Source organism: Chiloscyllium plagiosum, chromosome 16, assembly GCF_004010195.1.
Source record: "Chiloscyllium plagiosum isolate BGI_BamShark_2017 chromosome 16, ASM401019v2, whole genome shotgun sequence".
Lineage (NCBI taxonomy): Eukaryota > Metazoa > Chordata > Chondrichthyes > Orectolobiformes > Hemiscylliidae > Chiloscyllium > Chiloscyllium plagiosum.
Window position 1 is genome coordinate 60,508,713 of NC_057725.1, and position 25,133 is coordinate 60,533,845.

General features: G+C 43.4%; 1 protein-coding gene across 1 annotated transcript in view; it reads right to left on the minus strand.

Moving 5' to 3' along the window:
- Positions 1 to 25,133, minus strand: part of LOC122557954 (dual specificity protein phosphatase 8-like) — a 222,225-nt gene that overhangs the window by 95,158 nt on the left and 101,934 nt on the right. Inside the window, exon 3 of the mRNA XM_043706218.1 lies at positions 15,791 to 15,929. Coding sequence (XP_043562153.1) covers positions 15,791 to 15,929 — 139 coding nt within the window. The remainder of the gene's footprint in view (positions 1 to 15,790; positions 15,930 to 25,133) is intronic.

Genomic DNA, 25,133 nt, shown 5'->3' on the forward strand with positions numbered 1-25,133 from the left:
TTATTAAGTTGGTATATTTATTGTCTATTAAGTAGTGTTTGATCTATGTTGATGTTAATTTGGTTGTTACAGTAAAATTCTTAAATTGAGAAACCTTGTCCTGCTGTTCTTTGTAGGAGATTAATTTCTTTAAAGAAAAGATTGCTGTCGAACATCATTCACTTTTAGATGGAATCTCATTGAATGAAACCACATTCAATTTCACTAAATGGAAGTTCATTAGGATAAACTCTTTCTCATTCTCCTCCACTTCAAATTCAGTGCATTATGATCCATTCCATGGGCGCATTGACACAAACATTGACTGCGCCTGGGGGACCATCAACTCCGTGCAAAGCGCTTGGGTCTGCCCGAAACTTGATGGTCTTCCAGAACAAGGAATTGACCTTGACCGGGTGTTACAGACTGGCGCATTCCAAGGTCCAGGACTACATGCTGAGGGATGCACTAAAGCTTGGGGCAGCTACTGGATGGGCGCAGTGGGGTCCTTCTGCTGTATGAGGTCCTTCTGCTGAAGTTAAATTGGGTCAGTTCAGTTAATGGATCCTCCCACTGCCTCAAATGCATGTACAGTAAATATAATCTTGTTCACGTAAGAGATGCCTTTGGTTTGTTTGGATATAGCCAACCTCCAATGTTTGTTTGTTTCCTTGATATGCTACGGTATAGAACTGAATTGTGTTTGTGACTATGTGTGTGTATGTATGTATATATATATATATATACATATATATATATTTATGAATAAGGTATATTTTTGGAAATACAAAAACTTTCTATTCATCCCAAAGGTATGTAACTAACACTAAGCACTGTTAAACACAATATCATGTGATATACATGAAATTTCTCTCAAATTATCCACTAAATCATGCTCATTTACTGGATGAATCAGTCCATGGCTACATGAAACAGAAGACATCACAACATAGTTATACAGTCCAATCATTTTGTTAAGTGTTTTTTGTTGTTTATTGTTAAACTGGATTGCTGAATGAATGACTAAATGGCCCAAACACAAAAATTTGCAAACAGGCTATTTTTATCAAATGTTTATAGGAACTTGGATCCAAGCAAAACATTCCTTGGTGAATGACTTATGTGTTTATCAGATTTCAACTGTGCTTTGCCCAGTAGCAATCAAAATGGGAAAACTCAATAACTTGGGGATTGCATTGAATTGAATGAGCTTATTCAGGTTTCATTGTATATACAGAATGGCCACACACGCACACACGTACACACAGCACACCTCAGAATCAAAATGGGAAAACTCAATAACTTGGGGATTGCATTGAATTGAACGGGCTTATTCAGGTTTCATTGTATATACAGAATGGCCACACACGCACACACACATGCACATACGTACACACAGCACACCTCAGGATAAGATCCCTTCCTGCTGCCGACTTGAAGTACATACTTTGCAGCTTCAGTTTTCTATTTCCAACACTGTGACTAAAGCCAGGTCAACTCAATCACTGCTACTGATAGATAAATCAAATCAGAGCTGTGCATAGTCCAATTTTTACAAGTACTGATGGCAAGTCTCTGTATCACTTTCTGTGTTTGCAGAAAAGGCAATGATCAGAATGGAGAGAGGAAGATTGGGGGGAGAGCTGGATCACCCCTCTATCCTTCAATCTGAATGCTATGATGGGTCACCCATATACAAACCCAGCGGCAAAGACTCCTGGCCTGTCTCTCCTATGCCTGTAACTTGTTCTGTCTGCAAATCATGTGCTCTAGGGGTAAAAGTGTTGCATCTCTGCCCTGAACTCATTAGCTGACACCAAACTGGAAGTGGGGACCAAATTCTGCTCCCCCTGGTCCACGGCAATAGATCAGTCACATTCCTGATAAATGCAAAGAAAAAGCAACTCCCACCTTTGGCTGACTCACTTGGAATAATATTGAGCTGACCTTTAAGTCCAAATTGACACTTTATAAGGGCTGTGTTCTCAGCTCTTTGCTTTGTGGCTGAGAGACATGGATGTATAACAAATACGAAGGAAAGAAGTTGAATAATTTTCATCTTTGCTGTACGTTATACATTCTGGGAGTATCCTGGCAGAACCAAATCATGAATGCAGAAACAGTAGTGTTCCATGACCCGATGGCTCTAGACATCAGTTATCCCACCTGGCAGTTACTAGCCAGTGACAGAGAAAAATAAGAAAACTCCTGTGAACTGAAACATACTGTCACAAAGATCAATGTCTACAGTGACTTGGCAACAGACTGAACAATGCTGAGAACAACTGTCACAGAACCCCTCAAAATATTTCAATAAGGTAACCTCGACCCTAATTTTTTCTTATTTTAAAGGCAGACGTGAAGTGGGTGTTCCAGATGTGATGCTGCCAGTCAAATCACTTGGCTTTAAGCAAAACAGAATTTATTTAAACCCTACAGTTGAAATACAAACAAAAGAAAACAGAATTTAGAGTAACTATTGGAAAACATAACTGACCCCATACAACAACTTAACTAATTAACTACTCCAATACAGTAACATCCCATAAACAGACCCCTTGGCACAAAGGTATATTCAAACACAGATTCTTAAAGGCAGAAGGGAACAACTTTCAGAGAGGGATCTCAGAAGGAAGTCAGAGGAATTCTTTATTGAAGCTTGCAACTCCCCTGGATCCACACACCTTATGACTGCCACAGCTAAAAGCAAACTAGAAAAAACCTGATTTGGGAGAACTAGCCACGCCCCTTCCATTGTTAAACTAGACTCCTCGGTACTCTGCCTTTACGACTTCTCTTCAAAGAAAACCAAGGGCAAAATAACCTTTTCAAAGTGACAGCATCATCACACAACTTATTACTACATGTGGGAGCTTCATGTGCAGCACTTGTGGCACAACCTGTCCTCTTCAGCCATCAGTAAGAATGATCAAATCCCAAATGAACTGCCATCTGAACTGGATCAGTCTGCTAAGTGTCCATCATTGTTCCTGGATGGAAGTTCTGCTCTGGGTTCTATTTCCTAATGAAGGGATGGCTATGCTAAATTGCCCGTAGTGTTAGATGTAGGGGAATGGGTCTGGGTGGGTTGCTCTTCGGAGGGTCAGTGTGGACTTGTTGGGCCAAAGGGCCTGTTTCCACACTGTAAGTAATCTAATCTAACCTAATCTAATCTCACCCAAGATTGCTGGATTGACGATTTTTGGGTCTACCCAAGTTTAGAACTTCTCCCCGGCAATGACATGCTCATCTCATTCTCCTGAGGCAGGGTCAGAGTTTTGCAACATAAACTTATATTTATGTAGTGCCTTGAATGTCATGAAACGTTCCAAGCCGCAACACAGGAGCATTACAAAACAAACCATAACATTGAGCCATGTATTGAGTCAGCTGACAAAAAGTTTGAAAGAACAGATGTATTTTTTCAGAAGTGTCTGAAAGAAATAAAGCAGAGAGTTTGAGACTTGAAGGGAAGGAATCCCAGAGCTTGGACCTAGGCAACTCAAAATATGGCCACAACTGGGGAGCGACTATAATTTGGAATTTACATGACGCCAGTGTTAGAGGAGGGCAGAGATCCCGGAGCACTGTGGGTCTGGTGAAGATGACAATGATAGGGATAGGTAGGGGGTTGCTCGATTGGCAGCCGATGTAGGCTAGTGAGCATGGGGATGACAGGGAGATGGGGTAATCTGTGGATTAAGACATGGGCTGAGATCTGGATTCCCTTATTTTTATGGAGATGGAGATCCATCAACAGTGCATTAGATGAGTTCAGTCTATGGGTAAGTAAATAAGTCATAGAGTCAGACAGCACAGAATCAGACTCTTCGATCCGACCAGTCCAGGCCAAACATAATCCCAAACTAAACTAGTCCCATCTGCCTACTCCTGGCCCAAATCCCTCCAAACCTTTCCTTTTTGTGTACTTATCGTGTCCTTTAAACATTGTAACTCTACCCATAGCCATCACTTTCTCTGGAAGTTCGTTCCAAACATGAACCATTCTCTGTGTAAAGAATTTGCCCCTCATGTCTTTTTTCAATCTCTCTCCTCTCACCTTTAAAATATGCCCCTCTAGTCTTGAACTCCTCCATCCTAGAGAAAAGACACCTAACATTAACCCTATCTATACCGCCATGATTGTACAAACCTCTATCAGGTCACGTCACAACCTCCTACCCTCCAGTGAAAAAGAGTCCCAGCCTTTCTAGGCTTTCTACATGACTCAAAATTTCAATAGCTTGCAACATCTTGGTAAATCTGTTCAGAACCCTCTCTAGCTTAATAATATCCTTCCTACAACAGGGTGACCAGAACTGGACACAGTACTCCAGAAGAGGCCTCAGCAATGTCCTGTACAACCACACTGTCCCAAAGCTGCTCTCTCATGAGAGAGAGATGACTGGTAGTGGTTTAACCTGAGGGTGACCACACCTCAGATGAGGTGACAGGTAGAGAAGGAGAGTCCTTCCTCGTCAGGAATTGAACTTGTGCTGTTGATATCACTCTGCATCAGTCATCCAGCCAACAGAGCTAACTGACCCCCAAGTCTGCTGGAGGTAACAAAAGTATGGATGAGGGTTCAAACATCAGATGAGCTGAGTTAGGGATAAAGACAGGGATGTTGCTGGAGTGGAAATAGGCGGTCTTAGAAATGAATACAAGGGCAGGTGCTCATTTTCAGATCAAGTGTGACACCAAGGTTGTGAACAGACTGAATCAATTCAAACCATTGCCAGGGAGAGGATTGGAGTGGATAGTTAAGTAGTGGAATTTGCAGTCGGCTTCAGTACTACGTAATTGGGGGAAGTTTCTGCTCCTTCATTACTGGAACTTAGACAAATGGTGTAATAACTTAACAACAGGAGAAGGTGCTGGTGAGGTACAGCTGCGCGTAAAATTTTGTGAACATGGATTCTCTATCCGTGGAACCAAAATCTCTGTTCGATGTGAGATTTGTACAGGAAATGAGATCAGGGCAGTCTAACATTGATTCGTAATGGTCCAAGACAATAGTACAGATTGTGAATACTTAAACTTCCCGTCTCCTTCCTGCCACCTCTCTGCCTTTCTGCCTCTTCCCTTCTCCTCTAAGGATTATCTTTGTGGGCCTCTTTGTTCCAGGCCCACTTGTGCCCCCCTTCACAACCGTTTCTCTGGTATGTCAGTGACATCATTGGTGCTGCTCCCCTCTCTTGCTCAGAATTAGAAAACTTCATCAATTTTGCTTCCAAATTCCACCCTATTCTCACTTTCACCTGGTCCATCTCTCACTCCTCCCTTCCCTTCCTCCAAATCTCCATTTACATTTCAGGGGTTAGGCTGGCCACCAATATCCATTACAAATCTACAGACTCCCACAGTTACCTGGACTATCCAGTACAACCTCGATTATCCAAGCATCAATTATCCAAATTTCAGGTTATCGAAACAAGATCTCAAGGTGCCATAAAAACGGCATTAGGCAACTCAGCATTTAGTTATCAGTTAAACGACATTATGGCATGTATTGCCAGATAACTGAGAAATGTTTGGACAACCAGCACTCATAAATTACCACTTGTTTACGATCAGATTGATTATCTGAATGATCAATTATCCGAACAAAATACTCCCTGCCTGCATCGTTTGGATAATCGAGGTTCAACTGTACACCCTCACACCCTACTTCCTGTGAGGACTCCATCCCAGTCTCCCAGTTTCTGCTTGTCTGTCACATCTGTTCTGATGATGCTACCTCCCGCATGGGGGCGTCAGAAATGTCCACCTTTTTCCCCAAATGAAGATTCCCTACCACAGTGGTGACAGGGCACTCAGTCAGGTCCGACCCATCTCCTGGACTTCGGCCCTCATGCCTTCTCTTCCCTCCCACAACTGCGCTAGGATACCTCTGGCCCTCAGCTACCACCCCATCATCACCAACATCCAAAAGATCACAAGGGCCATTTCCGCCACCTCCAGCAGGATGCCATCACCCTCTCTTCCCTTGTCAGCATTCCACATGGATCCTTCTGACTGAGACTCCTTGGTTCTCTCCTCGTCCATTTCCAACACCACCCCACAGTATCTTCCCCTGCAATTGCAGAAAGTGTAATTGCCCATTTTACCTCCTCCCCACTCACCATTCAACACCCCACACACACCTTCCAGGTGAGATCATAATTTACCTGCATTTCACTCAATCTAATCAACTGCATTCACTGCTCACAATGTGGTCTTCTCTACAATGGTGAGACAAAATGCAGACTGGATGTCCAGTTCACAGAACACCTACGTTCTGCCCACAAAAATGACCCTGAGCTTCCAGTTGCCTGCCACTTCAACACACCACCCTGTTCCCTGGCCAACATCTCTGACTCGGGCATGCTACAGTGCTCCAGCAAAGCTCAATGCAAGGACTGCATCTCATTTTCTGTTTGGGGACCCTACATCCTTCAGGACTCAATATCGAGTTCAATAACTTTAGGGCCTGAACACGTCCTTACGTATCACATCTCCACACCCCAGGCTACTTTCAGCACAGCCAACCCATTTTCACCTACATGCGGTCCCTATCATCAGCTTTTCTTTCATCCATTCCTTTGTCTGCCTAACCATCTCTCTCTGGGGTAAATCTCTACCGGTCAGCTCCTTCCACCACCTTTTCTTAGTCAACTCTGAAGGAAGGTCACTAGTCTCAAAACCTTAACTCTGCCTTCTCTCCACAAATGCTGCCAGGCTTGCCGCGTTTCTCCAGCAATATCCATTTTTGTGCCAAATTTCCAGCATCTTCAGTTCTTTGTTTTCTTATTATGGTCAAAATTACTCTTGGTGTGTGAAGTGTGCAGTTTCCGCATTGATCGAATCCACCATCTCACTCTGAGAGGGCAAACTTAAAAACAAGTTAAGGAAATTGTTTGCAACTCTGACTTTTATTTTCTTTCAAGACAACTTGGGGAAAATATTACATCCTTCCCACCTTTTATTCCTTTTTATTCTGTCAACACTGGCTGGGAAGAGATTTTTTTTGATGTCGAGAGAAACAATTGGTGACTATTTAATGTTTCGATGACCTTGACCACACCATAAATTGAACGATGGCCTAGTTAGGGAGCGAAGAGTTCGCAGAATCACAAAAGAAACGTATTTTGTCTTTCTCCTTCTAATTGAGCCGTACTAACCAGATGGTTAGCAAACAGTGGCAGCTGCTTGACTGTCTTCCTATGCAACCTCATGTGACCACCTGAAATCACCTGATAAGTCACTCTCCTTCTGAACAGCCAGTTGCAATGCTCTCTATGCCCTCCAGGCTCTCTGTGGGACAGAACAGTTGAGGGAGAGAAACAAATTGTCCATTGCGCATTTAATATGTTCAAATGGGGTTGTGTCATGCTGAGATCTCTGCATTAATTTCAAATATTGCACATTCAAATACCCATATCGAAATGTAACATTGCTCTTGATAATATCACAGTAGCAATTGGACAAATTTGTTCTTGCCAACAAGCCCACAAGAAAATGTAACAAATCTTCTTCTCCACTGCTTAATCATTGCAGGGAAAACCTTTAGAATTTGAAGAAATTCTTATCTTAAGCAAATATAAATCTCTGAACGTCCTATCCACAATTGCTAACACTGTATCTATTTTTATCTAGCAACACAGTGATAGTACTGCACCCCACTGTAGCATTTCCATTAGTTTCTCAATCACATCATTAACAGTAAGATGCCTCACTCTGAGCTTTCCCACCCTACGGTGGTGGCTTTGGAGGGATGTGGGAAGGGATGTGAAAAATTTGGAAAGAATTCCCTGGGGTCGGCTTCTCGACATGATCCCACCTCTTTGTGCTCTTCCTGAGGCGGGGGTGGAGGGACATTTGCGGAGTTAAAAATAAATCTGGAAGTGATGTTGCAGCTGTACAAAAGTGGTACAATAGCTCAGTGATTAGCACTGCTGCCTCATAGCATCAGGGACTTAGGTTTGATTCCCGCCTTGGGCGACTGTGTGGAGTTTGCACATTCTCCATCTACCTGTGTGGGTTTGCTTTGGGTGCTCCGGTTTCCTCCCACAGTCCAAAGATGTGCAGGTCAGGTGAATTGGCCAAGCTAAATTGCCCATAGTGTTAGGTGCATTAGTCAGGGGTAAATATTAGGTAGGGGAATGGGTCTGAGTGGATTACTCTTTGGGATGGTCGATGTGGACTTGTTGGGCCAAATGGCCTGTTTTCATACTGTAGGGAATCTAATCTAATAAAAAAAACTCTGGTGTGGCTGCACTTGAATTATTGAGCACAGTTTTGGTCACCGCATTATTGGGTGTGGAAGCTTTGGAAAGGGCTCAGAGGAGATTTATTAAGATGTTACCTGGTATGGAGGGAATTCTTATGAGGATAGGCTGAGGGACTTGAGGCTGTTTTTGGTGGAGAGAAGAAGGTTGAGAGCTGACTTAACTGAGACATATAAGATCATCAGAGGGTTAGATAGGGCGGACAGTGAGAGCCTTTTTCCTCAGATAGGGATGGCTAGCACGAGGGGACAAAACTTTTAAGTTGAGGGGTGATAGACATGGGACAGATGTCACAGGTAGGTTCTTTACTCAGAGAGTAGTAGGGCCATGGAACATTCTGCCTGCAACAGTAGTAGACTCATCAACCTTAAGGGCATTTAAATGGTCATTGGATAAAAATATGGATGTTAATGGAATAGTGTGGGTTAGATGGGCTTCAGATTGGTTTCACAGGTCGGTGCAATACTGAAAGGCCTGTAATGTTCTTCGTTCTATGTTCTATGAAAGGTGAGTCTTGGTAATGGGGCCATGAAACTGCAGTATCAGCAATCAAAAAAAAAACCCCTCTGATTTACTCATACACTTCAGGAAAGGAAATCTGCTGCTCCTATCTTCTCTGGCCTACACGTAACTCCTTCCCTCTGAAATGGCCTCGTGAGCCAGTTTTACCCAACTGTTACAGAAAAGTCAGAGTGGGGAAAATAAAATGCCAATGTCATTTGGTCCAGAAACAATGACAGCTCTCTGTAAATCCTACAAACACATTTGTGTACTTGAGCAAGATAGATAGTCAAGGAACAGCCTGATATAATCTTACTCATTGAGTCATATGCGCCAGACAACACCATGACTATCCCTGGGTAGGTCTTGCCCCACCAAAGGTGGCAGTAGAGTGGTAAACAGTCAGGACGGAGTTGCCTTGAATGCTTCCTTGGACAGTCAATGGCATCACAATTGTTGAATTCTCCCTTTACCAGGGCTATGAGATTAGATTGGATTCCCTGCAGTGTGGAAACAGGCCCTTTGGCCCAACAAATCCACACCGACCGTCTGAAGAGTAACCCACCCAGACCCATTCCCCTACCCTGTATTTACCCCTGATTAATGCACCTATCACTATGGGCAATTTAGCACGGCCACTTTACCTGACCTGCACATCTTCGGACTGTGGGAGGAAACTGGAGCACCCAGAGGAAACCCACACAGACACAGGAAGAATGTGCAAACTCCACACAGGAATTGAACCTGGGTCCCTGGCACTGTGAGGCAGCAGTGCTAACCACTGAGACACCATGCCACCCCAAACTGATCAGAACTTGATCAGAAACTAAGCTAGACTTACCATATAAATACTTTAACTCGAAGACTGGGTCAGAGGCTAGGAATACTGCAACGAGTAACTCACTTCCCAATTCCCCAAAGCCTATCCATCATCCACAAAACACAAGTCAGACATGTGATGGAATACCCCCCACTTACCTGGCTGCGTGCAGTTCCAACAACACGTAAGAAACTCAACACCATCTAGGAAAAAGCAGTCCGCTTGGTTAGCGCCACATCCATCACCTGCAATATTCACTCCCTCTACCACAGATGTTCAGCGGCAGTAGGGTGTACCATCTACAAGATGAGGTGCAGCACCTATCAAAAGCACCTTCCAAAAGGTAAAAGGCAGCAGACACATGGAAATACCGCTGACTGCAAGTTTCTCTCAAGACTGCACACCTCAGAACTACATCCACATTCCTGCAACTGTCGCGGAATCAAAATCCTGGATCGCCCTTCCAAACAGCTCTGTGGATGTACTTACAACAGTTTGCTACTTTTCCAAGGGTAATTAGGGATGGGGAACAACTTGACAGCAATGGGCATTTCACATTTAAGAAGAGAACTACCAGAACTGGGAGAACTTACTGTGCCAGATAGGTCCATTGCATACTAATGCATCATACCAGGGAGACCTGGACTACACCGAGGAGACCTGTGCCATGCCAGGAATACCTGTGCTATGCTTGGAAACATGTACCTCACTGGAGAGACCAGATTTTTTATTGCCATGACTCTGTCATGGGAAACATGGAGCTGTTGATGTAAATAGACACAAGGTGCTGCCCATGACTTCAAGTATAGATGATCTGCATGTTAAAATGCCTTAAAAAGCAATCAAATGGATTCAATCCTACCCTGACCTTCATTCCCACATTTGCCTTGTACATTTAACAATAGTTCAGAGCAACTCGTGATTGCAGCAAAACCCTCCCACGCAGAGATCAGTCACAAAAACATCCAATTCTCACAAATCTGAAAGAAATAGCAAGCATTTTTGCAAGAAGCTGCTCATAAGCTAAACGAAACAAACAATAATATTCTTTTAAAGGGAGGCAATTTTAACACCTGAAGACAGCATTTCTGAGAAAAAAATTAGTCACAGAAAATAAACTTCCCTCTTCCACAAGCTTGCCAGCGTGCAACCACGCTGACAGCTGGAGTGAAAACACAGGCTTACAATTGTGAGGTTCCGTTCTATGTGAGCAGTTGTTGTGTTTGTGCTGTAATTCTGTACCAGATGTGCACACAATACTGACTAACACACTGCTTATGTGTCCTCTCAGCTTTGTTCAACAGTGTAAAAGAGTTGCCCAGTGAACTAGCTTGGAAGGGAGATGGTGGGGGTCGTGGCAATGTCTCTGGACTTAGCAATCCAGAGAGCCAGATCCAAATTTCTTGCAGTCGTGGGTTCAAATCCCAGTTGGTGGAATTTAAATTAAGTTAATAAATCCAGGACATAAAGCTAGTCTCAGTGATAGTGGCCATGAAACTATCACCGATTATCATAAAGACCTATCCTAATGTCCTTGTGGGAAGGCAATTTGCTGACCATACTTAGTCTTCCCTACATATGGTTCCAAAGCCAGTTAAGTCTCTTAACAGCCTTCTGAAATGGTCCAATGTTCAAGGGGTAATTAAGGACGGGCAACAAATGTTTGGCATGCCATTAGCTTGCAATTCAGAGCCTGAACTGACTGGCTCACACCAAAGAGACCTTGGACCATGTGAGCTCCAAACAGGCAGCCTGAATCTAATGTTAATCATCTCATGAATAAAAGCATGAGAGCTGTTTTATGCATCTCTCCCAGTGAAGATAGTGAGAAATGAATACTGGGACAGATGAGCTGCCACATCTTGCTACTAGGAGAAAGTGAGGACTGCAGATGCTGGAGATCAGAGCTTAAAAATGTGTTGCTGGAAAAGCGCAGCAGGTCAGGCAGCATCAAAGGAACAGGAGAATCGACGTTTCGGGCATAAGCACATCTTGCTACTGTCTGCTTTCTACTAACGTACAAAGGGGCAACAGCGTGGCTCAGTGCTGCCTCACAGCGCCAGGAACCCAGATTTGATTCCAGCCTCGGGCAACTGTCTGTGTGGAGTTTGCACATTCTCCCCGTGTCTGCATGGGTTTCCTCTGGGTGCTCTGGTTTCCTCCCACAATCTAAAGATGCAGAGTTTAGGTGAATTGGTCACGCTATATTGCATATAATGTTCAGGGATGTGTAGGTTAGATGCATTAGTCAGGATTAAAAGATCCAGGTGACTAACTTGCAATTCAGATCCTGAACAATCTGTCTCACACCAAAGAGGCATTGGACCATGTGATGTCCAAATAGGTAGCCTGAATCTAATGTTGACCTCTCGGTACCCCTGCACAACTACTGGTCCATCAGTGCTCGCTCACAGAACATCAGTGATTGTCAATCTAATGAATCCCACCTGCACAGCATCTCCCCAATCCAGTGCTGACATTTGTCCCATCATTTCCACTTCCTGCTGAAGAAGCACTTCTCTCAGAAGAGGGACCTGATCCCATGTGGATGATTATGAGGAGGGTCATTTGTGTGGCTAGTCTTGTGGTAGAGTATGCCACTAGCTTGTTGCAGATCCAGACAGACTCAGATGTTAGAGTTAACTGGAAGGCAAAACAATGTCTGGAAAGGCCTACTGTAAAGACGAGGTGCCAAACAAAGGTGATCCTAATGGCTGCTAACAGTGTGGAAAGCTTTAAGTGATTGTACCAACAGGCAAGCCATTGAGATCCACTCCCCACCTCCCTGCGCTCCGTGCAGCCTAATAATAGCTCCCAGTAATTCTTATTCTGTTATTAATTAGCTGTGTATTTAAACATGTACAAGGTATACATCCCAAATGAGAATGTCTTACTCAGGATTAAAGGGGTCTGCTAGATAGAAAGTCTGGCAGATGGGATCTCCACCAGTATTTCATTATTTTCTGGTAACTCTGCACACACTTGATAGTGTGATAATGTGCAGCAGTGGAAGGACTTGCAGGTTGATGAGCAAGCAGACAGCCTGTGTGGAAAATTCTGCTTGTATACATAGCTGTAACAATCTCTCAACAGCCAATACCCAAGTTTGTCCTGTGCGACAGGAGGATAACATGGACTCCAAGCAACCAAAAGATAGAGTGGCCACCCAAATCTACCAAGAAAACACTTGAGATCACCACAGAATTCAGAGACGAGAGCCTCAGTGGTGACTCGCTGGGACTATCTGGCTTTAGGTTTAAACCCTGCATCCTCTGACTCATAGAGTGAGGTGAGGTGATCATTAAGAAGTGTCGATATGGTAGACAGACAATTTGTTTTGGTTGGGGGTGTGGGGGGTGGTGGTCTACAATAAGGGAAAGCTATTAAAATTGGATGTCACCATTTCATGAAGTACTGTTTCACATCAAAGGTGATGGAAGTCTTGAAGTCCTGATCCCCAAGAAGTGTTTGTGGCTAGGTTCATTAAAGTGTAATGGATCAAAATTGTTAGATTGTTTGTTAAGCAAGGGTGAGAAGGCTAATGGAATTGAGTTAAAATACAAATATGATTGATTTGAATATGCTGGAAGAATGCTGTGCTCCTATTGTCATGATTTAAGGTTCCGGGGCAGAAATGCCTAACCGCGTTCCCAATTGCTCTACTGATGGGTCAGACCATCATCTTGGCTCTAACTACATCAACTGACACATTCTATTATCCTCATCCCAATGATGTAATGTAATCATATGACCAATACACCAGGCACTATGTGCTATCAACAGAAAGATACACACACGCACCTTAGATAAAAAGGGGAACATCATACCCTGTCATTACAACCAATTTCAAACCGGTCCTTGCTTTTATAAGCCGGCAATTAGTGTTTTCCATGAAAGCCACTAAACTAATCAACAGCTTAGGACAATCCTTTTCTTTTTGTGCAATTAGTCACACAAGGTTAAGCTCTGGTCCCTAAGTGTATGAAATTCTGGTTTGGCCACCGTCTGAACTCAGGATGTGATTCTATCATTGGAGCAGGTATAGGGTTGACATGCTGTTCAAGAGTCAAACCTGGGGCACACTGGAAAGGGGAGAATCTCGGTGACATGCTAGTTGACCATCCTGGAAGAAGGGCACTTGAAGATGAGAGGGCATATGATAATGTCTCCCACAATACGTCCAAACAGATTTGACAACTTTATTCCACAGATTGTTTGGTGGGCATCAGCAGCAGTGGGCCTGTCAGAGCCAATGAGATAGTGCCAACTTTCTTGGAGATGTCAATAGAGATGTGCAGGAAGGGATGCAGGTCCAATGCATGCAATGCAATCTGACATGAGGAGTGGTTTACAAGAAAACGGGACTGGCCCAGTTCATAGGGGACAAGAAAGGAAAAGGTGAAAAACAGATCATTTGAACTACTTTAAGAAGATTGTCAGGACATCGGGACATCAAATTAAAACCTGCGATTGCCGTGAAAAGATTGTGACTTCTGGTCTCCTGAGGTAAATATCACTTCATCTAAGGCCAACATAAAGCTCAGTTTAGAGGAGGTGAGGGACAATATTTTGATGGAGTCAAGATTTAACATTCCTTGTTGCTTTAGGAAGTGAATACATTGGTGATACTTTACTGCAGGAGACCACTTCTTAGGTCAGGCAAATTGCAGCTGACAGCTTTCCTATGGTTACCAGGTCTTTGTGACATTGCTCCTATACCATTTCATCATCTTTCTACAGGAAAAATATTGAATCAACTCAATGACAACATCGTGGGGGTTGGTCAATGAAAACTTGCCCTTTTCTTTTCTGTGAGTTTTCTTCTGTGGCCTAACAAAAACAGAACTAAAAGCCGCAAGGCATCAAAGTGGGATTTGAATTAAATTCTCTAGATTTACTGCATCAGCAGCATACAAGTTCAATAACTTAATTGTTCCTCTACCATATCTGACTTTAACATGTGTCATGTTACACTTCCCCAAACCAAGGAGAAATTTTTAAATGAGTAAATTCCTTTCTAAAAGAAATACAGCATTTTTCTGCCCTCCACTCCTCCTTCCTTCTCCCTTGAAACTGTTTTTCTCCTTTTCAGCCAAGTGGCTGTTTTCATGTGTAAGTCATACATTGGGCAGGATATTTTGTTTCATTCACTCATAGCATGTGGGTGGTCGCTGACTAGGCCCATATTTATTGCTCATTCCTTGATGTCCTTGACAAGTGGTGGTGAGCAGTCAATGTGTTGCAGGTAGACCACAATGCTGTCAGGGAGAGAGTTCCAGGATTTTGAACCAGTGACACTGAGGAACGGAGATACTTTTCTAGCTCTAGATGGTATGTGTTACTTGGAGGGGAACTTGGTAATTTTCCATGCATTTGCTACCTTTGTCCTTCTAGATGGTAAAGGTCATGAGGTTGGAAGGTGCAGCCAGGGTGAAAGTCTATTGTGCCCCTCGTGGGTGTTAGGAAGAAGTGAATGTTTGTGGAATGTGATGCCAATCAAGTGGGCTACTGCTTTGCTGTGAATGATGTCAAGCTTCTCGAATGCTGTTGGAGCTGCACTTATTCAGGCGAGTGGGGAGTATTCCATCACACTCCTGACTTGTTCCTTACAGATGGTGGACAGGCTTTGGGGAGTCAGGAGGTGAGCTGCTCACTGCAGAATTCCTTGCCTCCGACCTGCTGGTATAGTCACCGTATTCAGTTTCTGGTCAATGATAATCCCTAGGATGTTGATAGTGGGGGATTCTACAGTAGCCAAAGACAAAGCCTTCTCCTCAACTGATAGCCATGCACAAAGACCTCTAGCAGTAGGTTACTGGCTGGACATGTTGCCCAGTTAATCTTCCTCTGATTCACCAGGGCAAGATGTAGAACCTCCTTCCCACCTGAGAACAACAACACAGACTTGGGATTCAATTTAGGACCTTTTTAGTCACCAACAGATCTGTTACTCCCTGGATCAATTCACCCAGGTGACAGGTAACCCTAGCTAACATCTTTCACAAACAAACAAAGACTGAGCCCCGAATGTCCACAATACCTCCTTAAAAACAAATGAATTGGAATAATTAAAAGATTCAATCCAACATGGACTTCTAAGCATGTCTCATACAACATTGATCACTCTGCAAGTTTTCTTTGAATGTAACTTGTAACTTTTCTTTTTCAAGTCATGTCGAGGCCATTCAAAGCCAGGGTGGAAAGTGGCTAGAAACTGTACCTGACAGGAGAGAGACGTAGTGGAAACAGCTCTCCAGTTTGTCAAGGAGTACAGAAGTGAAGCTGTCCGACGTCAGCTTGCCCGGGTCTCGCGTGCACTGGTCATAAAGCACCACTTCCTGCTTTCCCTCCACATCAATCTGTAAAGTTGGAAAAGGAGAGTGTTAGGGTGGGACACAGCAGGAGGCGACACAGCAGACTGCGCTTTGTTCAAACAGTGTCGGAGATTTTCCAAGAGCTAGGATTTATTGCCTGACTAAAGTGGGCGGTGGGGAAACTGAGGAGTAGTCTGGAAAATCACATCATTCCTAGCAAGAACTTCCTCACTGGAGGTTTAGTTTCAGCTCACTCGCCAGCACACCAAGATAAATTAAAGGGATACATTTAAATAGAAGGTGTGCAAGGGAAATGTCCCACTTCATTAGTTTCCATTTGTCAAGCTGTCCACTCACATACCAATGTGATAGCCAGATGGTGCAACCTGAGCAGGTTTTTGAGTTTGCTTTTGACATAAATTCACAGATATTTAGTCAAGTGACACCTTTCATTGACATCTCAGTGATCGAGTCTTTGTTGTGTAACCTATTGAGCCTTTGATGCACTGAAGGCTAGTTGAAGGGACACTGTTGGTGCAAGGGTTAGGAATGCAATGAGCCTGTTGTTCACTGCTGGAGGATACATCTCATCTTATTCCCAGCAAAGAGCCATCACAAGCAGATAGGCCAATCCACCTCCTTCAGTGCTATATCATTCTAAGATTTATATTGTACTGGAGAGTGTTACAGTGAGGGATGCTTGTGCAGTACATTGGAGAGAATTACAGTGAGGTGTGCAGTATTAAAAAAGAACAATTATAGGATGTAGCAGTAGGAGAAGGTCATACAGCCCTTTGAACCTGCTCCACCGTTCAATACAATCATGTCTGACCTTCTATCTCATTTCCCTGCCCATTCCCTATATCCGCAAATCCCTGAGGGACCAAACATCCATCTTTGTCAGATGTTCAATATGGAGTAATTCTGGGGCCACAATTGCTTGAAGTATATTAATAACATGGTTGACAGAAATGAATGTACTATCACCAAGTTTGCAGATGACCCAAAAATAGGTGGGAAGGCAACTGAGGATTACTTAAGGAGCAACATAGACAAGTTTAAGTTTTGATCCACCTATCTTTGGAAAGATGTACTAGCACTGGAGGCAGTCCAGAGAGATTTAACGAAGTTAATCCCTGGTAGATAGGGATTTTTTTTATGAGGAGAGATTGTGTAGGTTTGGCTTGTACACAGTGGAGTTTAGAAGAATGAGATGAGGTCTTATTGAAGCATATATGATTCTTAGCGGGTTTGACAGGGTAAATGCAAAGAGGTTGTCTTCCAATATGGGAGTGTATAATCTCAGAGCAAAGGCTCACTCATTTAAGACAGAGATAAGGAGGAATTTCTTCTGTCAGTGGGCAGTGAATCTGTGGAATTCTTTACCACAGGGGGCTGCTGAGGTTGGGTGGTCAAGTATATTCAAGGCAAATGTAGAGAGCTTTCTAATCATTGAGGGAAGCAAGGGTGATGGGGATAGAGCAGGAGTTGAGGATTATTAGAACAGCCGACTCAAAAGGCCTAATAGGTCTTATATATACTTAACAGTGTAGTATCCGTAAGCCTCTGGGATCCAGAATCCAAAGATTCATAATTCCTGATTGAAGAAGTTTCTCCCCATCTCAGTCCTAAATTATTGTCCTCTCATCCTGAGACTGTGCCCCCGTTTTCTATAATTCCCAACCAGGAGAAACAACCTCTCAGTGTCCACCGTGAGAAGCCCCTTCAGAATCTTGTACGCTTTGGTGAGATCACCTCTCAATCTTCTAAACTCCAGAGAATTTCGACCCAACTTACGCATCCTCCCATCATAGGATAAATCAGGAACCAATCTAGTCAGCCTTCACTATAACCTTTTCACTTATAAATGTTTTCCACTTCAATTAATTTTGAAATAATTACTCAATCTGCTTCCATCACTCTTTCAGGCAAAATATAACAATTTGTTGTCATTTTTATTAATGATCTCAGCTCTGAATCTTTTGTCAATTACTTTAAATCCTTGCCTCTTTCCACTGGGCTTGTGGCACTTATTTAATCGATCTTTCACAATTTTGAACACTTCAGTCAACGCCCCTATCTCCACAACCTTCTCGGCTCTAATCAGCTTGACAACTGTTTCTCTAGTCTGTCCATTTAACTTCAGTCTCTCAGTGTTGATACCGTTCTATTAACCCTACTTTGCACCCTCCCTAACACCTAGATATCCTTCCTGAAGAGGGATGCACAAAAGTGGCTGCAATGTTCTCGGTGCGGTGTAATTAGCGTTTTACAGAAGTTGTTTGCTTTTGAACTCAAGGGCTGGAAATATTTGCAGAGGCAGTGACCCCTCTATTTGCTAAAAAGTCAGGGATAGGCCCTCCTTCCACGAGGCCCATGAAGCCACTGTCAGATTTTACGGTTGTCAAAGAGTTAACTTCCTGAGGTCATGCCTTTTGCCCCCAGGCCCTCCTGCTTCCAAGAGCGGTTGCCTAATCAGATGACTAACAGCTTTCTGTCTCAGCAGCACCCCTCGGCTACAGCTGGCACACCATGAAGAGTACATTAAAGCGGGGGGGGGGGGCACGGAAAGAGTGGGGCCTTAGATTCCCAAAACAGCAGTCATCCCCTCCCTCCCCAAATCCACAGCAAGGGTATCAGGGGTTACCTGGCAGCCTAACAATGAGGTATAGGCACATCTTCTTGCTGGTAAAATACCATTGATAGAAGTTGGGGTTTAGTGGTTATTAATTAGCTACTTAAAGGCTTGAAATGGTCCAAGGTGGGTGAGTTGCCGAATACTCAGCCTAACCAATTGGTAAAATCCCTGCAGAGACTGACAAGTAATAGGCATGGCACCCCTCCCATATTTGCTTCCGAGGAGTCGGGCAGTTAGTGGTGTAAAATTCCTCTCAAGGTCGCTATTTATACAACTGAGGATCTCTAATATCGAGTTAACAGGCTTCTCAGCCTGCAGAAACCTATCTTTGGGGCTCCAACCCCTGTAAAATTATGCCATTTTGTTTATATTGTCAGTCTTCAATCCTTCTACCAAAATGAATTGCTTTCCACTTCACTAGCTTAAATTTCATCCATTCCGCATGCCTGCCTATTTTGCTAAGAGGAGAAAGTGAGGTCTGCAGATGCTGGAGATCAGAGCTGGAAATGTGTTGCTGGAAAGGCGCAGCAGGTCAGGCAGCATCCAGGGAACAGGAGAATCGACGTTTCGGGCATAAGCCCTTCTTCAGAAGCCCTGAAGAAGGGCTTATGCCCGAAATGTCGATTCTCCTGTTCCCTGGATGCTGCCTGACCTGCTGCGCCTTTCCAGCAACACATTTCCAGCTGCCTATTTTGCTAGTCCATCTATATCCTCTGGGGTCTGTTATTGCCCACTTCATTGTTTACTTCATTCCAATATGCTCCAATACATCACAAATCCCTCACATTATCACTCTTCAATACTCTACATATTCCTCAGTGTCTCACCATGACACTTTCAAATACACCTCACATGCCCATCAATCTAATACTCTTCAGTGTGCTATATGCTTCGTTTGATCGCACTGACATCCCTTCAATTGCTGACTGGAAGCGAGCTGTGTGGGTCAGAAAGTTTGATCACTGGGATTCAAAAATCATGTCAATTATATTTTATTACTGCCTGTCATAAACAAATGACTTCAAAAGAGAACACTAGTAACCTCTACACTAGTCCCAAAAACCAAAGGACTGTAGTGATTCTAACGAGGTCAGCCAAGTGGACCTCATAGAATCTGAGTTCCCTGGCTAACAGATATAAACTGGAATGTCAGAGATTCTGTTCACTCTGAGAGCTGGCTCTGAGGTGTTATGGACCAGACCAAACACCCCTCAAAATATTTCAAGAAGGTAACCTAGATCCTAACGTTTTCTTATTTTAAAGGTTAAATCAAGTGGTTAAGTCAGGTGTGATGCAGCTGGTCAAACCACCCGACTTTAAGCAAAACACACAGTTTAAACACTACAAAAGAAAGAAAATGAATTTAGAAAACTTAACCAACCCGATGCAGTAGCTATTACTAATTAACTGTTCCAATATGGTAACATCCCATAAACACACCCCTAATGAGGGAACAACATCCAGAGAGAGAGCTCAGAGAAAGTCATTGGAATTCTTCTGACCACTACAGCTAAAAACAAATTAGACAGCCTGAACTGGGAGAACTGGCCACTCCCCTTTCATCGTTAAACTGTTTATAAAACAATCCAAAAGGTCTCTTAAACCTGGACTCTTCGGCACCTTTGCCTTTACAAACTCTCTTCAACTCTTTTCTGGGGAAACAGGAACAGGAGTAGGCCAATCTGTTCCTCGGATCCATTTCCTGCATTCATTGAGAATGGCTGAACAGCGGTGCTCTGTCTTTATCTAATTGAATGGTTGAACAAGCTTGAGGGGCTGAATTGTCAACTCCTATTCCTTTGTTCCTAATTTCTTTTGATAGCATTCCTCCCGTTGGACACACATGATTGAAAGCAGACCTTGTAAAATCAGGTAACAATAAATCTGGTGAAATGTTTCTAAGAAGAAACTGCAGTTGCAAGGATCTCAAGACAACACAAGGAGACCACTTACTGAAAACCTCTTCCGCACAGCAACAGCTGGCATTTTTATAGCACCTTATTAATGCAAAGCAATATTCCAAAGTCACTTCATGGGAATAATTATCTAACAAAATTTAGACACCAAGCTGTAGAAGGAAAAATTTGGATTGTTGAGCTTGGTCAAAAAGATAAGGAATGTTTCAAAAGAGCAAAGTGGTAGACACATTAAAAAGATTTAGGGAAGGAACTCTAGCGTTCAGAAACAGGAAGTGACATCATTGCTGAGAAAGTTGAAGGCACGGCCAGAAAGAGTGGAGAAATTGGAAGGAGGGATTGGCAAGTGGCCAGATTTGAACAAATACAGGTTAGATTTAGATTTCATTGTCATGTGTCCTCAAGCACAGAAGGACAGGAGTACTGTGAAAGGTGTATAATGTTGCCACACATGGCACCATCTTAGGTACTAAGGTGCCTAGGTACAAAATACTTAGGTACAAAATAGTATCTCTGTGTTGCAGAGCTAGAGACAGAGGTCATGGAGGGCTTTGCAAACAGGGTTACAATTTTAATGTTGAGGCATTGCCTGACCAGGAGCCAATGTAGGTTATCAACACATGGAGGATGAGTGAGGGAGATTTAGTGCAAGTTAGGATTGAGATAGCAGAGTTTTGGATGTACTCAAAATTCCAAAGGCATCCTCTCACTCACTTTGTCAATCCATATGAGTTTCCCCTCAACACATTTAAGCACTCCAGCATGGGGGCAGTGCAGCCTGGTGTACAACCGGCTACTGTACAGGAAATTTCCGAGGTTTGGTAACACTACTTTAAACTTCATTCCCCAATAAATGGCAACTCTCTGGCTCAGTATATTAATGAAAAAACATCTCTCTCAACCAATTTTACATCTCTCTCAACATTAACAACCTCTTTTACACTATCACGCAAAGTCAGTCTCTGTCCTGATCACTTTCAATGTGAAACAGGACAGGATGGTGCCTCTGGGAACAGTTGTACACATGTGCAAACCAGTTGGGTGTGAATGATGGTTGAAGATGTGTGAAGGTGTATATGAAGAGGAGGCTGGGCCTAATAGTATTATTGCCGGACTATTAATTCAGAAATCCAGATAATGTTCTGGGGACCTGGGTTCAAATTTCACCATGGCTGACGGTGAAGTTTGAATTTAGTAAATGGAAATCTATAATTAAGTATCTAATGATGACTATGAAACCATTGTCAATTCCTGGAAAAGCCCATTCACTAATCTGCCATCCTTACCTGGTCTGGCATATTTGTGACTCCTGACCCACAGCAAATGTGGTTGACACTTAACTGCCCTCTGGGCAATTAGTGATGGGCAATAAATGCTGGCCTAGCCAGTGACGCCCTAATCCCAGGAATGTACATTGAAAAAAAGGGTGGGGACAGGGAATTGATGCATTTGCTCAGACAGGCAAATTTCTTTTCAATTTCATGAGCCAAAAATAATCTAACAGTTACCATCCTGCTTTATTTCTTCCCAGTCATGCATCTAATTACAGAAATTCTGGCACAGACCGGATGCACATGAACTCTGTGCCTGGCACTTTGGTGCCAATGACCCTACTCTGGATTGGGTATTAAATGCTAAAGCAGGCACTCTATGATACTTTAATAACAGGCTCTATCAGATAAGTCAAATTGATAGCCTCTGTTTTGGTTATCTAATAGGATTCCTGATGAAGGGCTCCTGCCCAAAACGTCGATCTTCCTGCTCCTCGGATCTTGACTCTGATCTCCAGCATCTGCAGTCCTCACTTTCACCTATCCTATAGGATTGCCAGCTGTGACTAAATGTATTCTTGTAGACTTCATCATGTGACTTACTCCTTCATTATTAGTCAGCCATCCCTTCTGTCCTCCTGGCACATTGCCATCCAATGCCATTTGCAAAGCCAAACGACTCATTAACCAATTGCAAGATGCTTGAATGTCAGAGAAACAGCAGATTAATCCCTCATTGTCAATATTTCTATTGTGATAAAGATAAATGTTCATAGAAAATGGCAAAGGAAATTTACATGTCCCGACAATGTTTTCTTCAGGATTAAGCTCAGTAGTGTTCTGGAGTTTGTTTTTCCAATTCCAGGGGACTGCAGGCCAGTCCTGGAGGGTTGTAATTATATTATCCTAATCAGCATTTTAATAATTAGATTAGATTCCCTACAGTGTGGAAACAGGCCCTTCAACCCAACAAGTTCACACTGACCCTCTGAAGAGTAGCCCACCCAGTCCCATCTGACTACTGTACCTAACACTATGGGCAATTTAGCATCGCCAATTGACCTAACCTGCACATCTTTGGACTGTGGGAGAAACCGGAGCACCCAGAGGAAACCCACGCTGACACGGGGAGAATGTGCAAACACCACACAGACAGTCACCCGAGGCTGAAATCGAACCCAGGTCCCTGGCGCTGTGAGGCGTCAGTGCTAACCACTGAGCCACCGTGCCAAGCATGCCTGGCTAAAAGAAAAGGCTCCTATGTCCAGGCGGGAGAATTAAACAGTTGTCACCACGCTGCAGGTCATTGAGTACACATGACCCATATTTTGCTCAAAGACTCATTTCGCCAATTAAATCAGCCAACAGATGAAAGACTTCAATTGTCAGGATGAATCCTATATTTGCACTGTCAATACTGTGCCAGTCATGTGGTCCATTACATCAGCATACTGCTGCCTGATGTGGTACTAAATCTTAACAATGTGATGATTTCAATTAATGGCAAGGCTTCAATGAAATGGCGAAACAGAATGAACATTAGCCAGGGTTCCTTACTGCAACAAGTACTGGCATATTGTCAGGTGGGGGCAAAGTCGGAACTTTGCTGAGTTCAAAGGGGCTGTTGGCACTACCCTAAGCTCATGGATAGAGAAGGGTCACTGATTGACAAGAAGTACTGGAGGGAGTGGGCATCATGATGTGTGGCAATACACCCCAAAGAGGAGAAAATGATGAGTAAAACCCTATGAGTATATGATAAAAAGACAAGGCAGGGCTGACGGAGAGAGACACTGCTGCCTTTTGAAACAAGGTTTTGAGGAGTGACCCCAAACAAGATCTACAGCATTGTTTGTTGAGGTCCTGCCCCTCTCTGCCCTGAAATGTGGTCCTCATCAATGGAGAGAGAATTCGCCAGCCCTGCCTTCCTGCAGTCTGTAACTCAATATATGCTTGTGTGTCAGCAGTTTGCAAAAATAAAATGAATGAACAATTGACTTTTCTTTTTGAAGAAGCAGTCCCGGCACAATGTCTTCCTCTGTCCTGTTCCAAGGCTCCAATTTCCTCTCTGAAGTGGGCAAGACTCCAGCACGTCAATGCCAGGTATTATATGTGAATGGAAATTGTAAAATATGAATAAATGATGGGGTTTTTGAATACATATATGAATTTATACAAGCCAATGTCTGTGTATTTGTCTATATGCATAATTTTCTGAATGCAAATACATACTTTGGCATGTTGTGGTTGCTGATGCAGTCTTCCTCAAGAAACTCTGTAGTGCAGCACAATACCACAAGTTGCAAGTCAGTGAGAATTTCCCTGGGGATTGACACAGCTTCATGTGGCTCCGCAAGGGATATCACATGTTGGCTCAGCTGAGACAGGAGGTGACATCATTGTCGGATTACCATTCCCATTAAAACCAGGAGCACAGCAAGTGTCCAGGCAGGAATGATGAGATGCAGCTTAAGGGAGCATTTCATGTGCTACGCCTAACGATGTGATGACCGCAATTAATGGCAAGGTGTCAATGATAGAGCTCCACAAATGTGGCTCACTGCAGCAGAGATAGTATCCAATGTCACACGGCTGGTGCAACCTTATGTAAATTTATTTTCTGAAAGAAAAGTTACAGCTGTTACGGTATATTTGTTTGTGTAGTTTATTTTTGCATGTCTTTAATTCTCTGTCCAATATTTTAAGTTTTCCAAACAATACTACCCTGTCACCACTCCCCCCCACCCCCAATCAGATTGGCTCATGGAAATATGTTGCTTACCTGTCCTTTTAATGGGCATGGGGTGAGGCCTAACCTGGGGAGGGCAATGGGGAGGCACTGGGCACAGAAAGAGTCAGCTGATGCACAGCATGGATCATATTAATCAGTCCCTACATGTTCCCCTCTCCTAGTTCGAATTGTCGACAGGGAGGGAGGTCCAAGGAGAATTTTCCGGAATTTGTTTACCCTTCATTAGCCTCAGTTGCCGGTTTTTTTGTACCTCTCACAGCAGAATATATAATCTCCAGTGGGGTGAGGACTGTTTATACTGCATTGTGATACACTAGACATCACAATTGTGTGGGACCAGCTGAATGGATTCCCCAGCTTGTCATTCCATATAGGCACTAACAATTGAGAGAATGTGGATTCATTGCCTTCATTTGCTTAATATTAAGTCCTTGTGTCCTAAAATCTCCTCATCCATCTACAAGCTGCCCAGTGTTTCAACATTTTATTCACTAAGTTCGCGAATCCTACAGTCCAGGATAGGCTAGGCCTGATCTCCAATTTGTACTGTATTAGCTAATCACAGCTACGGCAGCACTAAAGATGTTGAGTTTCGACTTCAAGAGGTAGAGAATCACCCCAAGTTCCTGCATGGGCTCACTTTCCTGTAATTGTGTATATGGGTGGCAACAT